The 22713-nt window shown below is 41.5% G+C and overlaps 1 protein-coding gene across 1 annotated transcript in view; it reads right to left on the minus strand.

Moving 5' to 3' along the window:
- The window catches only part of astn2 (astrotactin 2), a 294590-nt gene that overhangs the window by 81241 nt on the left and 190636 nt on the right, over positions 1 to 22713 (minus strand). Inside the window, exons 10-11 of the mRNA XM_079580868.1 lie at positions 20433 to 20570; positions 7926 to 8076 (exon numbers count right to left, since the gene is read on the minus strand). Of these exons, the coding sequence (XP_079436994.1) occupies positions 7926 to 8076; positions 20433 to 20570 (289 nt within the window). The remainder of the gene's footprint in view (positions 1 to 7925; positions 8077 to 20432; positions 20571 to 22713) is intronic.

Consider the following 22713-nt stretch of genomic DNA (forward strand, 5'->3'; position numbering starts at 1 on the left):
GTTTGGATTTGTTTTAGATAGCGTTGTCCTACACAGGTGATGTCATTTCCTGTGGAAAAGTGGAGCTTCACTGATCACGTGTCTCTCCACCGGCTGCATTCAGACCCTTCTTGGAGAGTTCCCTCTTCATCACTCGGGTCCAGTGTTGCCACAGGTTACTTTAAAAAGACTACTGACTGATTACTCCTTTAAAAAAAAGTAACTTTACTGATTAGTTAGTTTTGAAAGTTTTAAGCTTAAGTAAGGACACAGAATCCTGGTCCAGAGTATTAAAAGAGAAAAGACAGTAATGGCAAGAAAAGTAAGAAGAACATCATTCATTATTCATTATTTACACATAAGCAGGAGCGCCATTGCTTCCATTTTCTTGAAGTAAACCTGACCAAGCTTTTCCTCGGGCAGACCAAAGCTCGTATAATACAGTTCTTAATATTCAACTTCGTTATTTTATTATAGCGAGTTTCGTTTGGTGTTTATTATTCACAGAGATGAATCTACAGCAGTTTGGGTATCTGACCACTGGACGGCACTAATACTTTACTGCTATTGATCATGTCTGATACACCTCAATGCGCTGCTGTTCACGTCGTGCTGTGGCTAAACAAACCACGGCTGTGTGTGAACCCATATCCTCACACTGACAAGAACCACCTCCTCCTGCATTACCTGTTTGCTTCACATCACCTGGTGGGACTTTCACTGTAGGTTTTGACTCGCCACCTGGAATGTTTGGATGTAGTGTCTTGGAAGCTCGGTAACACATTTTTGTCACAGTGTTCAGCAAACCTTAATATTGTCATCTTTATCTGACACAAACTCAAGTAGTTACTATTTTGTATTTCCAGTGAGAAAACGCACAGCTCTCGCTTCCTGTTGTTTACGTTTGTTACATGGTCCTTATGATTGACTTGTTGCATACGTTACCCCACTTCATGCGACGTAAGTAGAAAACAAATATATATTTTTACCAATCTGAACCGTAACTTCCCACTCCTTCACCTCCGTCAATGAGGTGTATCTGGTATAATGGTATAATGGTATAATGTTCGTTTCCCGTTCTGCTGTATTTCCTTCTGAAAACAAAGGCAGGCGCTAATAAAGAAACCTTGGACCTCGAGCTTAAGACCTGTAGTAAAAGTGGCTCCAATCAGGTCATTTCTGTCAGAGAGGTTCAGTTTCGTGCCATGTGGCTTTTCTTTTGTCTTGTTTTTTTAATCAATAAACAAATGAATACAAAATAAAAAGGGATGATCAAAAAGCCCTCATAGCAATAAATTCCTTACGTTTTCTATTGTGCGATTTGTAAAACTGATACTGAAAGCACTTAACATTTTTGAACAATCTTTGTTGTTCTTTGTGAATAAAGATTGATTCATTATGTCTTAGTAAACTCTCAGTCGTCCAGGCATGTTCCATGCTAAGCAATAATATACTAGACATTGTTCACATAAGACCAAACGTTCTGGAAATATTGAAAGCTTCCCTCAGCTGTGTGTTTTTGTCAGCAGGTGTCAGTAGTTAAGCCTGCTCTGCTCCCCTCCCCGCCTCTGGCTTCCCCCCCCTCACCCACGCCCCTCTTTCCCATCCACACCATAGACTACACGCTGCTCTGACTATATTCAATGAGATACGGAAAATCTCATTAATCTTGTGTGAAACACACATTTATCATTTATGAATAATATATGTAGCAAAGTTGTACCTTTTAGACATATTCTCTTTTTTTGTGGCATTTAGAACATAATACTTCTGTTTAGAACTAAGTTTACAGTGCAGTGCTTTTTTGAACGCCTCGCAGCCTCCCGGTGCCTGCTTTGAAGGAAAAAGACCTGACGGCTCCCTGTAGATATTGGATTATTAAACAAACTGACTTTCATGAGGATTTCAGCTGCATCAAAGCAGGTCGGTCAGATGTTTATCATGCTAAACTCTTACTGTGTTAGCCGCTAACTATCGCTGCATATGCTGCTTCAAACATTTGCGATACTTGCTTGTGTTTGTGTTGGGCCAGTGGGGGTGAGGGGTGTGTTGGGGGGTGTCTTGTGAGGCGCGGAGGTAAAGTATTTAGCTCGCTGTTTGTAAAGGTGGTGCATATAGCAATGCAATGTTGGAAAGCAACCATGCCGGTCTGGCAAGTAGATAAGCCTTTATTGATGTCACAATGAAGAAATTCACATCAGCTCTCAAGAGACACTCTACAAAATAGACAGGAAATGTGCTAACAGTTAAATAGTAAATTGAGTAGCTTATATACAATGAATAAAAAAGCTTTAAGAGGCAAAAAGTAAAAACAGTAATAAAAAAAAGCTGAGAGTAGCTTTAACATGTGGTGCAAAAACATCCCTTTAAGACGATAATAAACCTAATTTATCAAAATGCTTTATCTAAACAACTTTGGCCTGGAGTAAAACATCACTTTCCTCAGGCTGGGGGAATATAACACGAGCTAATTAGATAATTAATCATTACAAATGGCTTTAGTTTCGCTATAAACCTGCGCTTTTTCTGTGTGCTACAAAATTGCACACTTGGAACCATGTTCAGGCAACAGTGTCATATGAATAGATGAAGGGGGTTATTAGAATGCATTTGCAGCATGGAGATTCACTGGTGAGTGCGGAGCTGTGGGAGTGGGAGGAGACAAGGCTGGAGGAAGCAAAGGAAACTTTTGTTTGCCAGTCTGTGTCCCTGTTGAGTCTTTATGCAAACTAAAGTCAACCAAGTGGAAAGCCAAATGCACTCTGGCAGCTCATCATTTAAAACCTGGCTTTAGGAGTGAGCTACGCATTTTGATGACTAGAAGGGCAATAAAGTTTTGTGGCTGGATGTATATGCACAAAATGTTAAAATACTGCAATTTCAACCTTACAGAAATACAAGGCTTGTATGGATAACTCAGACCTTAACCAGGACCAATGTAGTTCTAAGGTCTATAGAAGTACATGCCATTCCAGCACGGCAGTAGCATAGCAACAGATGCCAAATGAGCGTAAACTTTGTGTAGTTATGACTTGCTTTGACATTCAGTACAGAATGTGGAGGGTTCGGTTTAGAAGGAAAAGAACACATGTGCATACGCTTTCATAAATTAGGGCTGTGTTTAAAATTGCTTTTTTAACCAGTCACGTATACAGTACATATAAATACGCATGTCAGGTGCGTGCAGGTAGGTGCTGTGCATAATAAATCAAGTAAAATAAATCCTTGTCATGTAAATATCCACACAACTTTACTTAAGACATCCCAAAAAGGAAACAACTGAATAAAAATATAGTAATATTCTACCATCTGCTGCTCATCCCCAAACTTTCATTAGAGAGATGAATCCTGATGCTGGGTACAACAATGTGCCACATTAAAATTATACTCAGCACTTGGCTGTCAGACTTAAAAACGGAGAAGAGGAAAAGTCAAGGAGGAAAAGTCATGTTTACAGAATATTGAGCTTGTGGAAACAGCCTTGGGAGAGCTCCTGGAGTGCATCAATGCCAGTTCTTTCACACACACTGTCCATGACATGGTACATTGACCATGGGTTCAACAGGTGTTTGGACATTACACACACAACCCCCAGTAGGTCAATGTGAGTGCATAATGTCACAATATAATAAGTAACAATGGCTGCAGTTACCTTTAAATATATTAAAAGTGCTCCATGTGATTCCTTGTGAGGTTTGAGAATTATATTTTCAAATGGGCCATATCCTTCAAATATGAGGCATAAAATACAATACCATTTTTTCAGCCATTCATGTTGTAATGTAGTCCTGCATATTTAGAATGTCTTTCTACCACTTTCAAACGACCGCCCAAGGGACAGGATTTTTGCCTCAGAGACGGAAAAGGGCCTTCATGACACGCTCCCAATGGAACCTGGTAGTAAGACTGGAAAAACTGATACTTGCAATCTCAAGCTAAACAATACCATAATGTTCCCAAAACATAACTAGTGCTAGGCAAAGGCACCAGTAATGCTGGTAAAAATGGACATGAAATAAAGTTAACAAACTGATTTTTACCTCTCTCAACATTAGAACATGAAAATCCCCCATGTTCTAATGTTGATAATCTGTTGGACTCTTACACATCAAGCGTTTTAAATGTTTTGGATACTATTGCTCCTGTCAAGGTTAAAATGGTTAACAACAGGCAAAAGGCATCTTGGAGAAATGAAGATTTGATCAGGGCAAAGAAAGAGGAGCTCCGGAAAGCCAAACGTAAATGGTGCAAGTCAAAGTTGCAGGTTCATTATAAGGTATACAAAAAAGTGCTTTGTGTGTTCAACCGGATTTTCCGCGGAGCAAGGGAAAAGTAGCCTTTGACAGGATCTTACTTCACAGGTTAGAAAACTGTGTGGGAATCTCTGGTACTGCTCTAAACTGGTTCAAATCCTATCTCGAGGACAGGATGTATTTGTGTCTGTGTCTTATTCAACTTGTACATGCTTCCATTGGGTCAGCTAATAAACAGCAATAATGTCCAATCAATCAATCAATCAATCAATCAATCAATCAATCAATCAATCAATCAATCAATCAATCAATCAATCAATCAATCAATCAATCAATCAATCAATCAATCAATCAATCTGGCCCAAACATGGCCCACTCTGTCACTGCATCAAACAGATCTGTTTGTGGATGTAAAACAACCTACTCCAACTCAGACAAAACTGAGATCATTGTTTTCGGCCCACACAAAAAGAAAGTGTTCAGTCACCTTGAGTCTCTCTCTCTAAAACCAAAAAATCAGGTTAGAAATCAAGGAGTAATCATGCATCAATTTTGGTTCTGTCCGAAAGGAGCGGTACAAGATGGATTCTCGTCAGCAAGGTAACTGTATTTCAGCTGAAGTTGTTTTGTTGTTTTTACTTTGCATCCACAATTTTAATGCCAGTTGTTCCGCCACTTCAGTTTTGTTTTGGTGGTACATCCCAGGTAGGGGCTTGTCCTCCCATGACGGAACCTCCAGTGCCTCATCTTCTGTTCCACATTGTCTGAGACATTCCCTGATCACGTCCTCTGTTGGAGCCTTGTCCTTCATGTACTTATGGATCTTGGATTTTTCACCCTGGATAGTGGCTCTCACGCTCACTAGTCCTCGGCCTCCTTCCTCACGGCTAGCGTACAGTCTCGGGATGCTAGATTTGGGGTGGAACCATCCATGGATGGTTAAGAGCTTTCGTGTCTTAACATCTATGGTTCGACCATCTTTTTGTTGCTGCAGGGTATCTGATTACTGGCAGGGCGTAGCTGTTTATTGCCCGGTACTTGTTCTTGCCATTGAGCTGCTTCTTAGGACCTGCCTTACGCGTTGGAGGTATTTGGCCGTAGCCGCTTTCCTTGTCACCTCTTCGAGGTTGCCTTTTGCTTGCTTTGCAGTTCACAGAAAAAGGCAAGCTGTACCAAGAGAAAGGAAGTTGCTGCTTTACGCGTTGCATATGCATTACATACTGTTGTTTCTATAAGTTGGCAAATTTTTCTTTGTTGATATCCTTATTTCTGTAGTTCGTTGCATATCTTCAAATAGCCACATAACTACAACAACCTCACATATTCAGTTCATACATATTCAGTGCTGCATTACTCTCCTTGGAGGAACCACTTATAATTTTAGTCCAGGTTGACTGGGTCTACTGCCTGTCTGCATTCTAGCTGTGTGTAAAATGCTAATAAAACATAACTTGGGGCCTTGTGGTGTTCAAGCTAGACAAACAAACCAAAGGGTTATTAGAGCTCTTTCTCATTCATATTTTTAAACACTTCTCTCTCACCTCAAGAAGTCATAAGTATTCCGCTTGGAGATGTACAAATGTCTCCACAGTTTTGCTCATCGAGTGCACGGTATTACACCCTTGAGATGGTGACCCATTGCACGGTAAATCTCCAGGTTGATTTGTCATAAATTATCTAGATTGAATAAAGACGAGGACTTGTTTGAAAGCTAGGAAAAACACCATTCACTATGACCTTCGGGTGTAACAATAAGGCTTGTGTTATGATGGAAAACATTTGGCAGAGAAATAAAATGGAACAAGCTACAAAGACTAACATAATACAGTTCCTCTCGAAAGTACTAATACACCTTGAACTTTTGCACATTTTGTCATGTTTACAACCATAAACATAAAGATTTTATTCAGAATGTTTTTACTGAAAGTTCACACACAAGTAACAGACAACTGTGAAGTGAAATCAAAATGATACATGATGCTGTTATTCTTCAAAAAATAGAAAACCGAAAAGTACAAGCGCAAGTATTCATACAGCATGAATGAATACTTTGTGGAACCCCCTTTTGCTACAATAACAGCATTAAGTCTTTTGGGTATGACCCTACAAGATTTGCACATGTAGAGACTGACATTTTAGCCCATTCCTCTTTATAAAACAACTCAAGCTCTGTCAAATTAGAAGGAGAGCGTTTGTGAACGGCAGTTTTCAGGTCTTTCCATAGATTTTCAACAGTATTTAGGTCCGGACTTTGACTGGGCCATTCTAACACATTACTATGTTTGATTTTAAACCATTCGATTGTAGATTTATCTTTGTGTTTAGGGTCATTGTCCGGCTGAAGGTGAATCTCCACCTCAGCCTCAGTTCCCTTGCTGACTCCAGCAGGTTTTCCTCCAAAATGTCCCTGTGTTTGGCTCAATCCATCTTCCCAACCATTCTTACAATCTTCCCCCGCTAAGGAAAAGCAGCCCCACAGCATGATGCCCCCCCCATATACACTGGGGATGGTGCACTCAGGACCATGAGTAGTGTTTAATTTTTGTCTCATCTGACCAAAGCTCCTTCTTCCACATGGAGCTGTGTCCTCCATATGACTTCTAGCAAACTTCAAACAGTATTTCTTATGGCCTCCTTTCAACAATGGCCTTCTTCTTGCCACTCGTCCATGAAGGCCAGATTTGTGTAGATACGACTTATAGTTGTCCCATGTACAGATTCCCCCAGCTCAGCGGCAGGACTTCACAGCTCCTCCAGAGTTATCTTGGGGCACTTGGTTGTATTTCTTACTAGTGCTCTCCTTGTTGGGTCTGTTAGTTTAGGTGGACGGCCGTGTCTTGGTAAGTTTGCAGTGGTGCTATACTCTTTCCATTTCTGAATGATGGATTGAACAGTGCTCCGGGAGATGTTCAAATCTTAGGAAATATTTTTATAACTTAACACTGCTTGAAACTTCTCCACTACTTTGTCCCTGACCTCTCTGGTGCTCCTTGGCCTTCATGATGTTGTTTAGTGACCAATACACTCCGACCATAGCTCTGAGGCCCTCACAGAACAGCTGTCATTATACTGAGAATAGATTACGGACAGGTGGCCACTTTATTGATCATCAGCAGTTATGGGGTTAGACATATAATAGTTTTTTTTAGATACATTGTCAATTACAGTGAAAGGATTCTGAATTGATGCAGCCAGACGCGGAAGTCTAAGACACTAGTCGAAACGAGTTGGCGTGGTCTATGTTAATAAAGGACTTTTAGTCCACTCTTTGTACAGTGTGTCTCGGATCTCTTGCATTCCTGACGTTCACAGTCATACTATGGGTTCAACAACTTTTTTGTGTTCAAGTAATTTGTGTTAAGTTGACTCTGCAAAGATTTCAGATAAACACAGCCTAGCAGAAATGTCTCTAATCAAATGCTATGTAAACAGAATTACAACCTCATCCAGGCTTTTAATAGTTCTCTCTCGAGCAACCTCAAGCGAATGAGATGCCTCATCTGTTTCATAGCTTTACAATACAGGTCTGCTCAGTGCTGTTCTCTCTGTATTCAAAGTATCTAAGAACACCTGCTCAACAGATGCAAGTGTTCATACTTCGGCAAACATTTATTTGTGTTACTGGTATCAGGGACTGTAATATTTCAGACGTAATGATTCATTCTTCTATTGAGAACATAATTTTTCTCTTACCATACACCCAGATGAGTCAAGCTGTCGGTCCGTAACACATTTAAAGTTCTTCTTGCAGCCTCCATTATCTTTGGAGCAGTCCCTCACAGGCCCAAAGGAAGCCAGCAGATCGTCTACGCTCTCAAAGTAAGTTGACAACATGGCTTCCTCCCTGTAAGGCACAGACAAGACATGCCAACATCATGATACATTTATATACAGTTAATGCCGTTAAGGTTGTCGTACAGGAGTTGTCCATCATAGACAAATGTTCTTAAGCTGTCATCTGTACTAGTTGACTAAGTTGACTTGAGTCAACTACAAAGTGCTAAAGCTGTATGAAAATAATAAGTCACTGCCCGACTGCACCAAAAGCTAACCTTTGCACCGGTTAAATAGACTTGCAAAAATCACATTGGAGACTGTGTTGTGCTTTTTCACCTGACATGTCAGACTCAAATTTATTCCATACTGTGTTGGGAAGATGTTATGTGTCAGGCACAACTTTTGTTCAGAATCAAATAAGCTTCCATTCCAGAATCAGATTTTTTTAATTTATTTTTTTATTTTCTTCCTGTCTCAAAAACTTTCTAGCAGGAGATTATTTTCATGCTACAACCCAACAAGGTTAAAAAACAACGGCCTTAGGGATGTGCTGTTCTTCCATTACACACAGTTTTACCTCAAACTGCATGCAATTTTGCTGTGGTTCATCCAGGTCTTTAGGTTTCAGTAATCTACAGCCTCATACTTGTTGTACCATAATTGTTTTCATCCCAGATAAATGCCTTTTCCAACAGTGCATCATCTGTGAACGGTGATCTCATGTAGAGATGGAAAAATATAAATAATAATAATAATAATAATAATAATAATAATAATAATAATAATAATAATAATAATAATAATAATAATATAAAACAACAATAATAATAACTACTGACGGGAGATATATTGAAGATGCTTCTGTGTATTTAACTCATTTTAAGTGGAGATGTGTGGCCTGTGTGATCATTCAAAATAGCAGATTGGTTTATTTTGCTGCAAGACATTGGAGAATGATATTTTTTAAATAAGTTTATGTCGGCTTTACTGTGTGAATAAACAAGTTTGACTGTAAAAATATCTTTGGCTTTAAAGAAGGAAACCTTACAAAAGGAAACGGAAAAAAGTGTCCGTGCAGCTAAAGTAAAGTGTAATTCATTTCGATTATTATTTTTAATCGCATTAAACCGTATGCAAATAATCAATGGGTATTAATTGAAAAAAGTCCCGACACTAATAATAATATGTAATAGTAACTGGACTTGCACTGGACAGTCTGCAAGCAAACACGTATCATGTGGGACATGCCAGTGTGAACTGACCCCATCTTGGCCGTTGTACATAAGGACAAACGCTGCCTGTTTATTGATGTTTCCCAGACAACTCAAACGTCATGGTAAAAGAGGATCAGAAGGTATAAAAGAAGAAGCCAAAACTGTCCAGAAAAGTCTTGGGTCAAGTTTACAGGTGAAGAAGAGACACACAAGTAAAATGAAGCCACATAATTTATCCAAAGTTGCTTAAAACAAAAACAAAAACAATGCCCTGGATGAGGCTTTACAACACATACAAACAGTTGGCAGTTCCCGACAGTAATTTGGCCAGAGCTGTGGAACCGCTGTTCACTTGAGCACGCTGCACTGTGCCCACACACTAAGCTGTGGATCCCTGCTGTCACAGCCACAGAGGGGGGTCCTGTCCCTTGTGCTCCTCCTGGAAGTGAAACTAAAAGCAACAAAACCACAGGGAGCAGTGCAGGGTTGGGGTGAGTCCACTCAACAAACAGTGGGCAAGATCTTCAGTGATTAGGCAGATGTCCGGCCGAGCACGAGGATTTGGAAAGCTTTCTGCCTCTACAGTATGTGGATCTAATTTAAAAACAAATAGCACAAATAGCACAAAGAAATAGAGAGCCCTTGTAATCTCTGCCTTTTATTTACTTGAGGTATTTCAACCTGAAAAGACTCACAGAAACAAAACGGCATTAAAGAGTTTTATTATCACATTTGGCACTCAGAACTGAGAAGTCTTCCCCCAGAGTCCGTGGTGGCAGAGGATCAGTGGAGGACAAGGTGAGGCCAGGTGGAGGAGGGGCGGATGTGGGTCGCAGCACACTGGGAAATGGCCAAGGCAATGAACGAGGGGGCTTAAAGGTAATCCTGGGCGATGATTGTTTGAAGCAGGAATGTGCTGCTGCGGTGATTGGCTGTTGCGGAGGTGCAGCTTCAGATTAAGCGATGATTGGAGTGTAGGTGAGGTGCATAGATACTTTATAACAAAATGTGTCCTTGAAAAAAAAAAAAACCTAAATCGTTCTAAAGTGACACAAAAAAAAAAAACACACAGAGCAGCACATTTGAGGCTCGTGTTAGGGCTGTTCCTGGACCACGTTCTGCTTGTACTTTTTTTTTAAAACAAAGCCTTTGAGGCTGGATTATGACCAAGATTGGATCTGACTCATATTGGATCATACACGCATGACACGCACCACAGACATTATAAATTGAGAAATATAAGCTATATAAACTATTAAATAGACTAAAACGGCACGGTGCATTGTTACACCCATACCATATTGCCAATCATACATTATATCATGCACACATTTCTTTTATCTGGCCTTCATTTGAGTCGAGGATCGGACAGCCAATTGGATCCACCGGCTCAGTGCTGGTGACATTTTTTTTTTATCTTCCACTTGACGTTTTTGTTCTAAAACCCTCAGGATCTTTTAAGACATTCAAAATGACTGTCTTACTGCGTCCCACCTCAGCAGTGATGGCGCTGCTTATGCAGCTCCACAACCCGACTATGTTTAAAATGAGAATTATTTCTTCCCTTGGGCTGCCGACTTGTGTTCCTCGTTCTCGAGTCCACTTTTTTGCACAGATTTGGCTTTTTTACGACATGTGGTCCTAAAATTTTGATCAGCTCCATACCGCCCTGACAATGCTCAATATCAACATGGTGGCGCAGTGGTTAGCGCTCATACCTCACAGCAAGAAGGTCCCGGGTTCGAGCCGGTCGGGAAATTTCTGTGTGGAGTTTGCATGTTCTCCCCGTGTCTGCTTAGGTTTCCTCCGGGGAGCAGGATTCCTAAACTCAGTGGGATTTTCCTGGTCGGCCTATGTACCAAGGTTGATAGTGTTTAGTGTAAGCTCTCAGTTGAAGTTGCCTGTCTAAAGTTCAGAGGGATGGAGTTCCACAGTTTAGGGCCTGCTACTGCAAAAGTTCTATCTCCTGCAAAGACAACAATTCAGATAAACAAGGTGGCCCCAGTCCACGGATGGATTTAAAATAATTGTGCTGCCTGCCTAGGGACTACAGATGGAAACTAGCATCCCTGCTATAATCTGGCATATTTACAGTGCTCATGTGCAACTGTTCATCAATATGCATTGTCCCTATCAAATAAATAAATAAAAAAACTCTAAAAGCAACAGGTAACCAGTGGAGAGAAGACAGAACAGGGGTGATGTGTTCATGTCGTTTGGCTCCTGTGAGCAGGTGTACAGCTGCATTTGGAGTTTGTGAATCGACAAATGGTTGAGACCAAAGTATAAAGAATTACAATAATCCAAGCGAGTCGTGATCAATGCATGGACAACCTGTTCAAACTGGTTTAAAGGCAAGTAGTGTTTCACTTAAAGGTCCTATATCATGCAAAATCGACTTTTTGGAGCTTTTATCCATGTTGTTATGCTATTTCCTTATCAAAAACACCCCCAGAGTGGTTTGTGGCTTCATTCACGCAGTTCTCAGTAAGCCTCCTGAATCCTGCTCTCTGAGCAGCTGCGCCGCCCTCTCCTGGTGAACGACTGACCTGCTCAGTCGTCACAGCGGAACGGAAGTGCTCAACGTCTGTAATGTAATGTCTTAATTCTATGCTTAAGGCCTGATTTTAATTTGTAAACCAGCTTTTTCATTATTTCTGTTGTATGAAAGAATTAAAGAAACAAAAAAAAAAAGATGTGTCCTAGGTGCTTCCAGGTCAGCTGTGGCCAAAACAAACGCACCCCTGAGACGTCATGTTTGCGCTGCAGCTGTGAAGATGGAGCTCGTTATGACTTACTCTGGACACACCTGTTCTTTATTCTTACCTAACGATAATGTCACGGAGAAAAAGAAGCGCGTTTGGCTACGAGGACTTTTTTCAACCTTCCTAAAGAAGAGGCCACTCGTCAGAAGTTGTTTTTTTTCTCTCCGGGATTCAGCGACTATCAGCCAAAATAGTGTTTTTTCTGTGACCGTCTCTTGATGGATGTTTGGTGAACCTTCGCCAGAATCAAAGTGGATTAACTTTTATAACCAACGCGAGTCCCATAATGTAAACAGCGATGGACCAGAGCGGTGAGTCAATTCAAACATATATTAGCTTGTGTGTTAGCTATTTATGAAGCTGTGTTGCAGATGTCAACTCCTTATAACTTCATCGTGAAGTAACTTCACTTATTGCTGTTTATTTATATAACGGTAAAGTTGTATGTGCGGAGAGACGGGAGGAAATTGTTAACTGAATCGAAGCGTTGTGTCTTCCAGGTTTTAAAAATACCTCTAGAAAACACTTTATCACAAAAATGAGTGCTCCATAGTGGTAGAGGTACAATATATCATATAAATGCTTATACTTAACTTTGGAATGGCTAAAATACCATGATATAGATCCTTTAAAGGAATAGGCCACCGTTTTTACATACTGAGATATGTTCTTACCTCACTTTAACCGAGTTAATATATCCCCGTCTGGTCTTTGTCCGTGTGCTCTGTCACGCAAACGGAGCACATACGCAGCCTCTCCCACATGTCATATAGCTCCAAAAAAGCTCACGATAGAAGCTACCAAGCTCTTCCACGTGTTCCCTATTTAAATAAAGTTACGTGAAGTGTTTTCATGCGAAGTATATTTACACAGAAATGTAACATGTTGATTTTATAAGCAGATAAAAAGGGGGACTATATTGTGAGGCGTAATGATACGAGGAGCAAAACGTCCGCGCAGTAACTCCTAAAGGTTATTGACGGAAGTGAGCGGGGGGAAGTCTTTAGGAGTTACTGCGCGGACGTTTTGCTCCTCGTATCATTACGCCTCACAATATAGTAATATAGTGAGCTTTTTTGGAGCTATATGACATGTGGGAGAGGCTGCGTATGTGCTCCGTTTGCGTGACAGAGCGCACGGACAAAGACCAGACGGGGATATATTAACTCGGCTAAAGTGAGGTAAGAACATATCTCGGTATGTAAAAACGGTGGCCTATTTCTTTAAGAAGCCTGAGCTGGGAAAAAAAAAGTTTTTTTTTTCAAGTCTTTGACTTCTTTAATACAGCTTTTAGCCATGTTGTAATGCTATTTCCTTATCAAAAACACTCCCAGAGTGTTTGTTGGCTTCATCCATGCAGTTATAAGCAATTCTCCGGAATCCTGCTCTCTGAGCAGCTGCTCCGTCCTCTCCTGGAAAACGTTGTGACACTCTGAGGTATTTTACGTCAGAGAAGTTGGAATTTCGTTCCGGGATTCAGTGACCATCAGCCAAAATAGTGTTTGTCTGTGACTGTCTCTTCACCAATGGCTGCTTGGTGAACCTTCGCCAGAACCAAAGTGGATTAACTTTTATAACCCACGTGAGTCCCATATTGTAAACACCCGATGGAGCGGCCAGAGCGGTGAGTCAATCAAAATGCGTGTTAGCTTGTGTGCTAGCCATTTATGAAGCTGTGTTGCAGATGTCAACTCCTTATAACTGCATTGTTAGGTACTTATTGCTGTGACATTTATATTTCTTTTACTGCTAATGTTGCATGAGCGGAGAGCGGGCGAAGTTAACTGATCAAAGCGTTGTTTCTGGTTTGGAAAAATCCCCCCAGAAAATACTGATATATCTCACAAAAATACAAAAAGTACTCCACGGTAGAGGTACAATATATCATATAAATGCCTATAGTTCACTTTGGGATGGCTAAAATAGCATGATACAGATCCTTTAAGGCTACAGTACTTCGTCACTATAGCAAGTGTTTGATCACATATACAATGTTCCCAGTTTCATCCCAGCTCAGGTCAGTGCATACTTTTTTTGTGTCTCCTTTCCTCCAATCTGGAGGACATGCGTCTCATACGCATGTCCATTGACATGCACTGATAAACAATAATCAAACTTGTCAATTTGAGCTGAAGACCCTTTGTCTGGTACTTAAAATCCCCTCTTTTTCTACACTGCCAGAGCCCCCCCCACTTCAAACACTGAATGAGTTCAAACCTGCAGGCTAAGTGTCAATGAGGATCTGGCCATGTTCCACAGCCTGAGAGTGGGGCCCTAAATATAATGACAGCCAAAATGTTACGGTGGCTAGTTGCAAACACGACAGGATATAGCACGCTCCCTGAAGGGCACTGGACCCCTTCCCACTCAGGAGCTGTCCATGATGCTGAGAGCCAGGCAGATAGACAGCCGCCCTGTGGGTAAGTGGTGGTACATGGCAGAGAGAAAGATTGTTTCGATGGATTGACCGTTTTGGGTTTGGCATTGAATAGAAGAAAAGCGTGATGGTGTATTTTGGCCCAACTGTGTGTAGTTCTGTTGGCATAAAAATGAAACTAAATTTGATATGCTGCCAAACAGAAATTGTGAGGACTAAAAGGTTGAAATTGGATTTTGCGGGAGCCCGAGGAAAAATGCTATTGTAATACACTTGCTCTTCTGTGTTTTTAGTTTTATTGTGCAAAGGCTGACACAAGGATGGACAGGTTGATTGTGAATTTCTTTTTTTCCCCCCTTTTTTTAAATCTCTTTTTAGGATTAAGTCTTGATTGTACTACAAATGTAAGCAGTTGAATATTTGTTTCTGATAGTATAGCATGTCTATAGTCACTAGTACGGGCTTTTGATTTTGAATAGGAAAAAAAAGGGTTAAACAGACACCACTCCACCATTGTGCCCACTTTTAAAGCTTGTGGCTGTCGTCAGTTACAACTCATTGAAGCCAGAAAGAATTTGTCCGACTATTGTACTCTTTCAACAAGTCTCCCTTTTTCTGCCATGTATTCCCTTTCCCTCTATTTTGCAAGTTAATTTCTCAGAATTTGACAGGCAGCACATGGCATTCTCCGTGTCTGTCCTCTCTGCCAGCCTCTGAAAGCATTGACAAACGACTCTTTAATTCCGAGGCAAACCGAGGGTGTGGGAGGTGAGGCAGCCAGAAAGAATGGCCTGGCTGGGGCTGTGCTCTGCATGCTGATTGGCTCTCGTGAACTGAGGGAGTTGTAAGTCAAAGATGGAGAAGTAATCCATTTCACAAAGAGCTTGTTGCAAGGAAAGAGCAAAAAGAGCTATAGCAAAGCAATACTATTTACAAAGGTTTTCATCCGTCGACTATAGATTTTCAATTTGAGTTTGATTAATAGGAACTCTTGGTGTTGTGCACAACCATCAATCATCAAGCTGAAAGACTGTGGGATATATTTATTTTTTAATTTGAAATAAAAGAAAGAAAAAACCTCACTCATTTCCTGTGGCTAAATCATTTCCAAATCATTAGCTAATCACGATGGCCTCGAGACTATTTCTTGACCTCACTGCACACATTGCCTGAATCTAAACACAGACTAATGCACTTGTTATGAATCTCCTTCTCTGCTTCTTGCTTTTGCCGATGATGAATGGCCAGGCGAGGCCGCCCAAAGTTAGAGAGCAGCTCTGACGTGATTACGGGCCGCGTTATTGGTCTGCCCCTGCACTTGATTAATGCTCCTGTTCCTACACACCCCACAAATATGCTGACTCTCATCAAGCTCCTTCGTCACTGAATAGACCCCATTTTCCTTCTGTTTTGTCTGATCACTGCAGGGAAGTTCACTGCACAAGAAATGTGACTGTAAACTGGATGGATATACAGAATAGTTCATTAATCCTCTGCTGTTTATTTCTGACGGGTTTAAAGCAGGGTAAAGACACAGACACAGACACAGACACAGACACAGACACAGACACAGAGACAGAGACAGAGACACAGAGACACAGAGACACAGAGACACAGAGACACAGAGACACAGAGACACAGAGACACAGAGACACAGAGACACAGAGACACAGAGACACAGAGACAGAGACAGAGACAGAGACAGAGACAGAGACACAGACACAGACACAGACAGAGACACAGACAGAGACACAGACAGACACAGAGACACAGAGAGAGACAGAGAGACACAGAGACACAGAGACACAGAGACACAGACACAGACACACAGACACACAGACACACACAGACACACACAGACACACACAGACACACACAGACACAGACAGAGACAGAGACAGAAAAGAGAAATAGTGAAATTCTTGATGGGCACCAGTACACTCCATGAAGGTGTGATTAATGGGATAGCTATATCCCAAGTTGTATTAATTGTCTAGAACAGTGGTCTCCCCCCCCCCCCCCCACCTGGGATTGCAAGGGGGGCCCAGAGCTTTGCCTGGTCAGAGGGTCAGGTCTTGAATTACATCATTTGAACAAAATAGATGGTGAGAAATCATCAAATATCACTGAGTAAGGACTACAGGTACATTAAACACTCCAATTTCAGTTTGTTTGTTTGACATACGTGTCCTGACTACTGCACGCGCAGGGGGGGGGGCTTCAAGGAATAAAGGGTGGAAAAGTTTTGTTCAAATACCTTAGGCGCTTCGATGGACTTGGGAATTCACTTCCGTCTTCCCGACGTGCATGATGCGTCTCTAATCAGATGTTCTCCGCAGGCGTGGCCACACTGACAGTTTTCTTGCTTCTGTCAGTGTGGCCACTCTCTGTTTATGGATCTTACTCCTCGCTTTCTGATCTCAATGGCCTCCCGGATCCAGCGCTTGTACTTGAGCTCTTCCATACCCACGGTCCTCGCCCCCCTCCCAGTCCATAATGTGGGTTTCCCTTTTGCAGAGAGGTTCTCCTGTGTGGCCTTTTGTTTGATTGATCTGGTTTGCCGTCCCGCTGTCTCTTTCTCGCACTCCTTTTGATGTTCCCGTTTCTGACATTCAATCCTGTTTATGTTATTGAATGTCCATCCGGTTTCCCCAATACATGTTTTACTACAAGTTTTTCACAGTAAGAACATCTGATAAGAGACGCATCATGCACGTGGGGCGAGGCCTCTGAGGAAGATGGAAGTGATATACCAAGTGTCTCTCAAAAAGAACCTTCAAGACCATTTGAAGTCCATACCACAGTATCAAAGAGCAAATAAGAGATTTTGTTGTTGTCAGCTAAGCACTCCGTCACACTGCACCAGTCGTGAAGCACATTTGTAAATGTGAGGTGACAGAGAAAGCAGAAAATAATTTATGGATTTGCTTTCTAGCCGGTGTGTGGGCCTCACAGCGGCTTGATTTATTGGCGGTGGCACTTTTTGATGGTTCACTTGATCACAGTCAGTGTGGCCATTTATCACCACTGCAGGTCATCACCAGCAGGGGGGATTACTCCATAAAAGTAATTACACTACTGATTACTTCTTAGAGGACATCTAGCTACTTCTTTGATAACTGATTACTAGTTTTTTTTTTTTTTAGGTCTGCTCCACTTCTGAATCGGTTTAAATGTCTGTGCAGCTCTTTAAGCGTTTTAATAAGTTCAATGTCGAGTTCTAACGCGCCGTTGAGAACGTCTTGTTTTCAGCACACAATACTCAAACTCATATTGGGAATGCCAGACACTAAGTCTTGCATCTGTATCAGAAACTCATCTCGGATTAGATGATGGTTACTGTTATGTCGAGCTTATCAAATCATAAATAATAAGGGTTTCGTGGTGAAGAAATAACCACAGGAAACCAACCTATGTCTTTCACATCTCACTTTATCATAAATCAAAGCAGTGTGGCATGCAGCATAGAGGTAATATTGATTATACTTATGATGCAAAAAAGATTCATACGGGCTGGAACTTCGTCAGATACTTTTAGCTCATGCATTATGTTCAAAACAATATGCAGTGTCATCCGGACAGGTTTTTATGTTTGAACAAAAGGTTCTGTGATCACCATTATCAGTTGGAAAACAGACTGGAATCCTACTTTATCCAGTTTTACACATTGTCTGTTAAATTCATGAACATATAGTCTAAGTATATTATTTCTAAATGTACTTTGCTACTTGGCTCATGTATTAGCTTTTTTCCCCCTCCATCAAAGTGTATGGGTAAACATAAATTGCTATACATTTCAGCTCATCAGCATGTCTATCAAGACAAACTCAGCACAAACTGGAAGCCTTTACGACCATATGTGTTCCCAGAGGACAGACTGGTACAAAACAGTTTGGCTAATGAGCTGTCTGCATTTATTATGAGCATTATGAATGATAATCGTATCCTGCAGGGACTAATCATGACAACATGAACTCAACACACTGATTTGTAATTTACTTTCTTACTATTTCACAATGTTTACAAAGTATCCATATCAGAGCTAGATAAGCCTTAAATAGCCAAACAGAGGAAGTGTCTCAGTTCAATAGTGGACATTTCCAGAGATGAATGTCGGGACTTTCTGTACTACTAACTGTGCATGCTCATTGCTGAAAAGCTTGATTTGCACCTGCAGCTGTGACGTAACCTACTGTGCTCTATTTATCATGTACGAATACCTGTGCAGAGAAAAAGAGCCACAACGGAAGTAATGGCTTAAAATTACTCAAATCTACAAAGAGGAAATCAGCAGGAAGCCTTCGAAAGAGAAGTTATACATTTTGCAGCAATTACAAATGGTTTATTTATGTGCAATTAGGAATGTCTAAAAACTAATTGCAAACAATTTTGCATGTTAAGTTTATTTTAAAAAAACATAAAGGGATTGATATAAACAGTGATTTGATACCCTGTTAGTCTGAATACCACCACATTATTTCCACCACTAGACACATTTTGAATACCAATTGTTAGTTTAACGTTCTAGTGAAAGTTACTTTGTGCTTGCTGACGCTCTGACAGAAACATTGCTTTGTGTTGTTCAGCTGCAGTGATGCATGCCAGCTCCTGCCTCACTGGATGACAAAACAACCCTTTCATGTTGCCAACATTTGTGATAGAGAGATTGCCAACACAATAACCTGACATTAACCCTGCAATAATTTAGACTGTGCGTTTGTTTTCCAAGCGCGCTGACTGAGAACAGTCAAATTATTCCCAGCATCCCGACTCTTCACAGGAGTGAAAGATTAAATATTGTAGACTACATTGAGATGCATTTGCCTCATGAAGGCCGTAGTGCTGAAACGTTCTCATTATAATAAAATATTTGTCTATAATGAAACATATTTTTGCAAGTGTTGGCAGCATGCATGATTTTTCCTGATCGACCTACATTTGCTTCCTTGTCTCCTAAGTATTTGATGTACAAATACTAAGTCCTTTTCTCTGTTTTGAGACTACCTTGACACTAACAGCCAACTCACTGACTGCCACATGGTCTCCGACCCCAGTGGTCAACCCCGTCTGCATTGCTTCAGTTCACTGAACATAAACAGGCTTCTCTGAATGAGAGACACACCAAGGGAGCTGTACGCATTGATTTCCTAAAATCTTTCAACACAGTCCACCATGAAATTCTTCAAAGCAAACTGTATTTTTTAAATGTATTTTCAAAAGCCATAGATCTGTTAAGCTCCTATTTGAGTGGCACAAGTCAAGTTATAAAAGCAGGACTGCGAACATCAAAAGTTCCAGGGGCGGTTTTTGGTATGGGCGCCCAGAGTGGCATTTTCCGAGGGTGACATAAACAAACCATCAAAGCATTTTTAGAGCAGCCTCTTTAAACCTCTTTAAACAGAGCGGAGCTGCTGGAGATCCATAACAGCAGATACAAGCACCTCTCATTACAAACTAAAGGCTCCACTTTAGCACACATGGTTCTGTTTACACTATAGGCACTGAGACGCACAGCACCGGAGAACCAAAACAATGTACACATGGACATCAGGGCAGAAACCAGGAGCACAGAGGAGGTGCTCCTCCCTTGTTCATAAAAGAGAGACAGTTGAGGAAAGGATCAGATAAATTCACTAACAGACCGTTTACCTGTTCACTGCAGTTCCCTCTCTGCGCCTTTTGTCTGGCAACAGAGAGAACAACACTGTGCTGAGCACAGCCAGCCACTGCATGATCCAAATCTGTGTCTCCTCTGAGAGTAACACTTTAATTTAAGAATCATTTTTACCTTTCTCCTTTATAGAAAGTTTAGTCAGAATGCAGCTTGTCAAATACAAAACATGTATACATTATAATTCCAGTGATCACATTTGACCTGTTATGTTGGCTATGTGTCGGACAGGAATTTAGCCGAGTAAAAATGTTGATTAAAAAAGAGACACATTTAATTAACTCTCAACAAAATTGTCTTGCGTGAGGGGTGCCGGTAAGATGTTTGCAGTAACAGTTGTTTGCGTGAAAGGGTTGTCGGGCCGAAAATTAATTTCACAAATGCGTTGTGACGTACCTGACCTCCCCCGGATCCTCGGTCACCAGTACATCAGTTTTACAGCTGGCGATGGGGTTGATGGAAAGCTCCACTGGGGGCACCACAAAGCTCTTGCTGACTGGCAGCCACAAGCCCTGGCCCAGGCTGTAGAAGGACCTGTTGTGGCAAAAAAACACTTGTCAAGATTCTGTACATGCCTTAGCGGTTAACGGAGAGGTTTCAGAGAGAGAGAGGTTTACTTGGAGGTTTAACAGACCTGAAAAAAAAAAAAAAACTATGAAATGTATTTGGAATGATTTAGTGGATCATTTGGATCATTAGTCTTTGCCAAGTGTAAACAGTAACGGGTAACGTAATGCATTAGTTTTGAGTACCCAAGTAATCTAGCACTACTTACTTTTTCAACATAGTAATGGGCCATCTCCTCTGTCCGCCTCAGCATTCCCCTGCTCCCAGTGCGGCCGCAGACCTGGCACTTGTGCTCGGGCAGCGGAGAGGAGAAGCGAGGCTATTCAACTTTACAAGCGTCGGAGGCTTCTGTCAGCGCGTAGTAAAAGAAGTTACGCATCCACTTTATTTCGCTTATAATCTTTACGCTTTTCATAGTCGGCCGTATTTTCTTCTTTACAGGAGCGCACTCACCATATTTGTTGACTCTGTGAAGGCCAATTTGTTCATCTTTTTCTTACTATCATGTGTTTAATTGCTTTTGAAGGGGGGCTGTAGCATGTCGCCGCTTCCTTTTGCTGTCGTTTGTAAAGGTCAGTTTAGAATTACTGCTATGAAGTTGATGTTTGCTGGGGTTGGGCTTTTATGGCTTCGAAATGTTCAGCATCGGAAAACAGGATCAGCAAATAAAGGCTGCGGTATTGATTTGTATTAAGGCTTGGCTACTGCAGTTTTTCCCAGACTTATCAGAATTGTTTTATTTGTTACTGTTAGTGCAATCGTGCAACATGAAACATATAACATACAACACATAGCTTAGATAAATAGTAAACTATAAAATCTTAAAACTATAAGGGCATGCATAAGAAGATTACATTTAAAGGGACTATACAGAGTTTAAAAATGTTAAAATTAAGCATTTTCCTCCCCCTACATGTTCCAACAATGTCCTAATGTGTAGAATGAGCCCAGACCAATGGGCGCTGGCTGCTCTGCTTTATGACCACGACACTGGGGGCCGCCATTGCTCCGCCATTGCTGTAGTACCTCCATATCGCCACTAGGCCCCCATTGAAAAGCATTGGACTTTAGACACCTTAAAAACAACTTTAACACCTGGTTTGAGGCTTGGACTGCTAGCATAGGAGCAGCGCGAGCTACACGTCACGCAAGGCCAAGTCTACGGTGAAAATCCCGCCCGTGTGTCCTTTTTAGGAACATGCTTCGTCAGAGTTGGGGAGGGGGAGTCTGTAAATCCGCCATGAATTCCCTCACGGCCGTGGTCATTATGGTAAACGGGGAGGAGTGAGCATAAGACGTCCATTATTTTTGAAGTCACTTTTGCCTTGTCGCCATGGAACCGTCATCAGTTACAAAACGTACTTCATTTTGTTTTGCAGCTCAGGGTGCAAGAACAAGAAGTTCTTGCATCTTGTGAAGTATGAATGAGCCTTAAGTTTCCTCAGCTGCTGCAGGAAGAACATCCTCTGTTGGGCTCCCTTCTTGATGGTTGGCTCCCATTTGAGGTCCTGGGTGATGGTGGTGCCCAGGAAACGGAAGGAGTCCACAAAGGAGATGGGGCTGATGGAGTCAGTCAGGGCGAGGGGAGACAGCTGTGTCTTTCCTGAAGTCCACGATCATCTCCACTGTCTTCTGGGCGTTCAGCTCCAGGTTGTTGTGGCTGCACCAGGACGCCAGCCGGTCCCCCTCTCTCCTGTAGGCGGACTCATCACCGTCCCAGATGAGCCCAATGAGGGTGGTGTCGTCCGCAGACTTGACCAGTGTAACGGGCTGGTGACTGGAGGTGTACAGTTACTTTTAAAAGTAACACTACCTGACACTGTTAGTAAGTTTATATCTGTTATTGTGTGTTTCTTCTCCACAGCGATTTCACAAAATGCAACAATCAAAAGCTTTCAGTGGCTAGCAGATGTCTTTGTCCAAACCAATTTCCCTACATAGTAAATCCCTATGAAGTCGCGCTGCAGGGATACAGTCGAGTCTTCTGGGAATAAAACCATCTGGTCATCATTTTAAAAATAGCATGGTGACTTGCTCTGTGATGTATCATATGGGCTGGATAATATCAGATTACTTCATCATTTTGGCTTTTCGAATTTAATGTTCTTCC

Source organism: Gobius niger, assembly GCF_951799975.1.
Source record: "Gobius niger genome assembly, chromosome: 2".
NCBI classification, from domain to species: domain Eukaryota; kingdom Metazoa; phylum Chordata; class Actinopteri; order Gobiiformes; family Gobiidae; genus Gobius; species Gobius niger.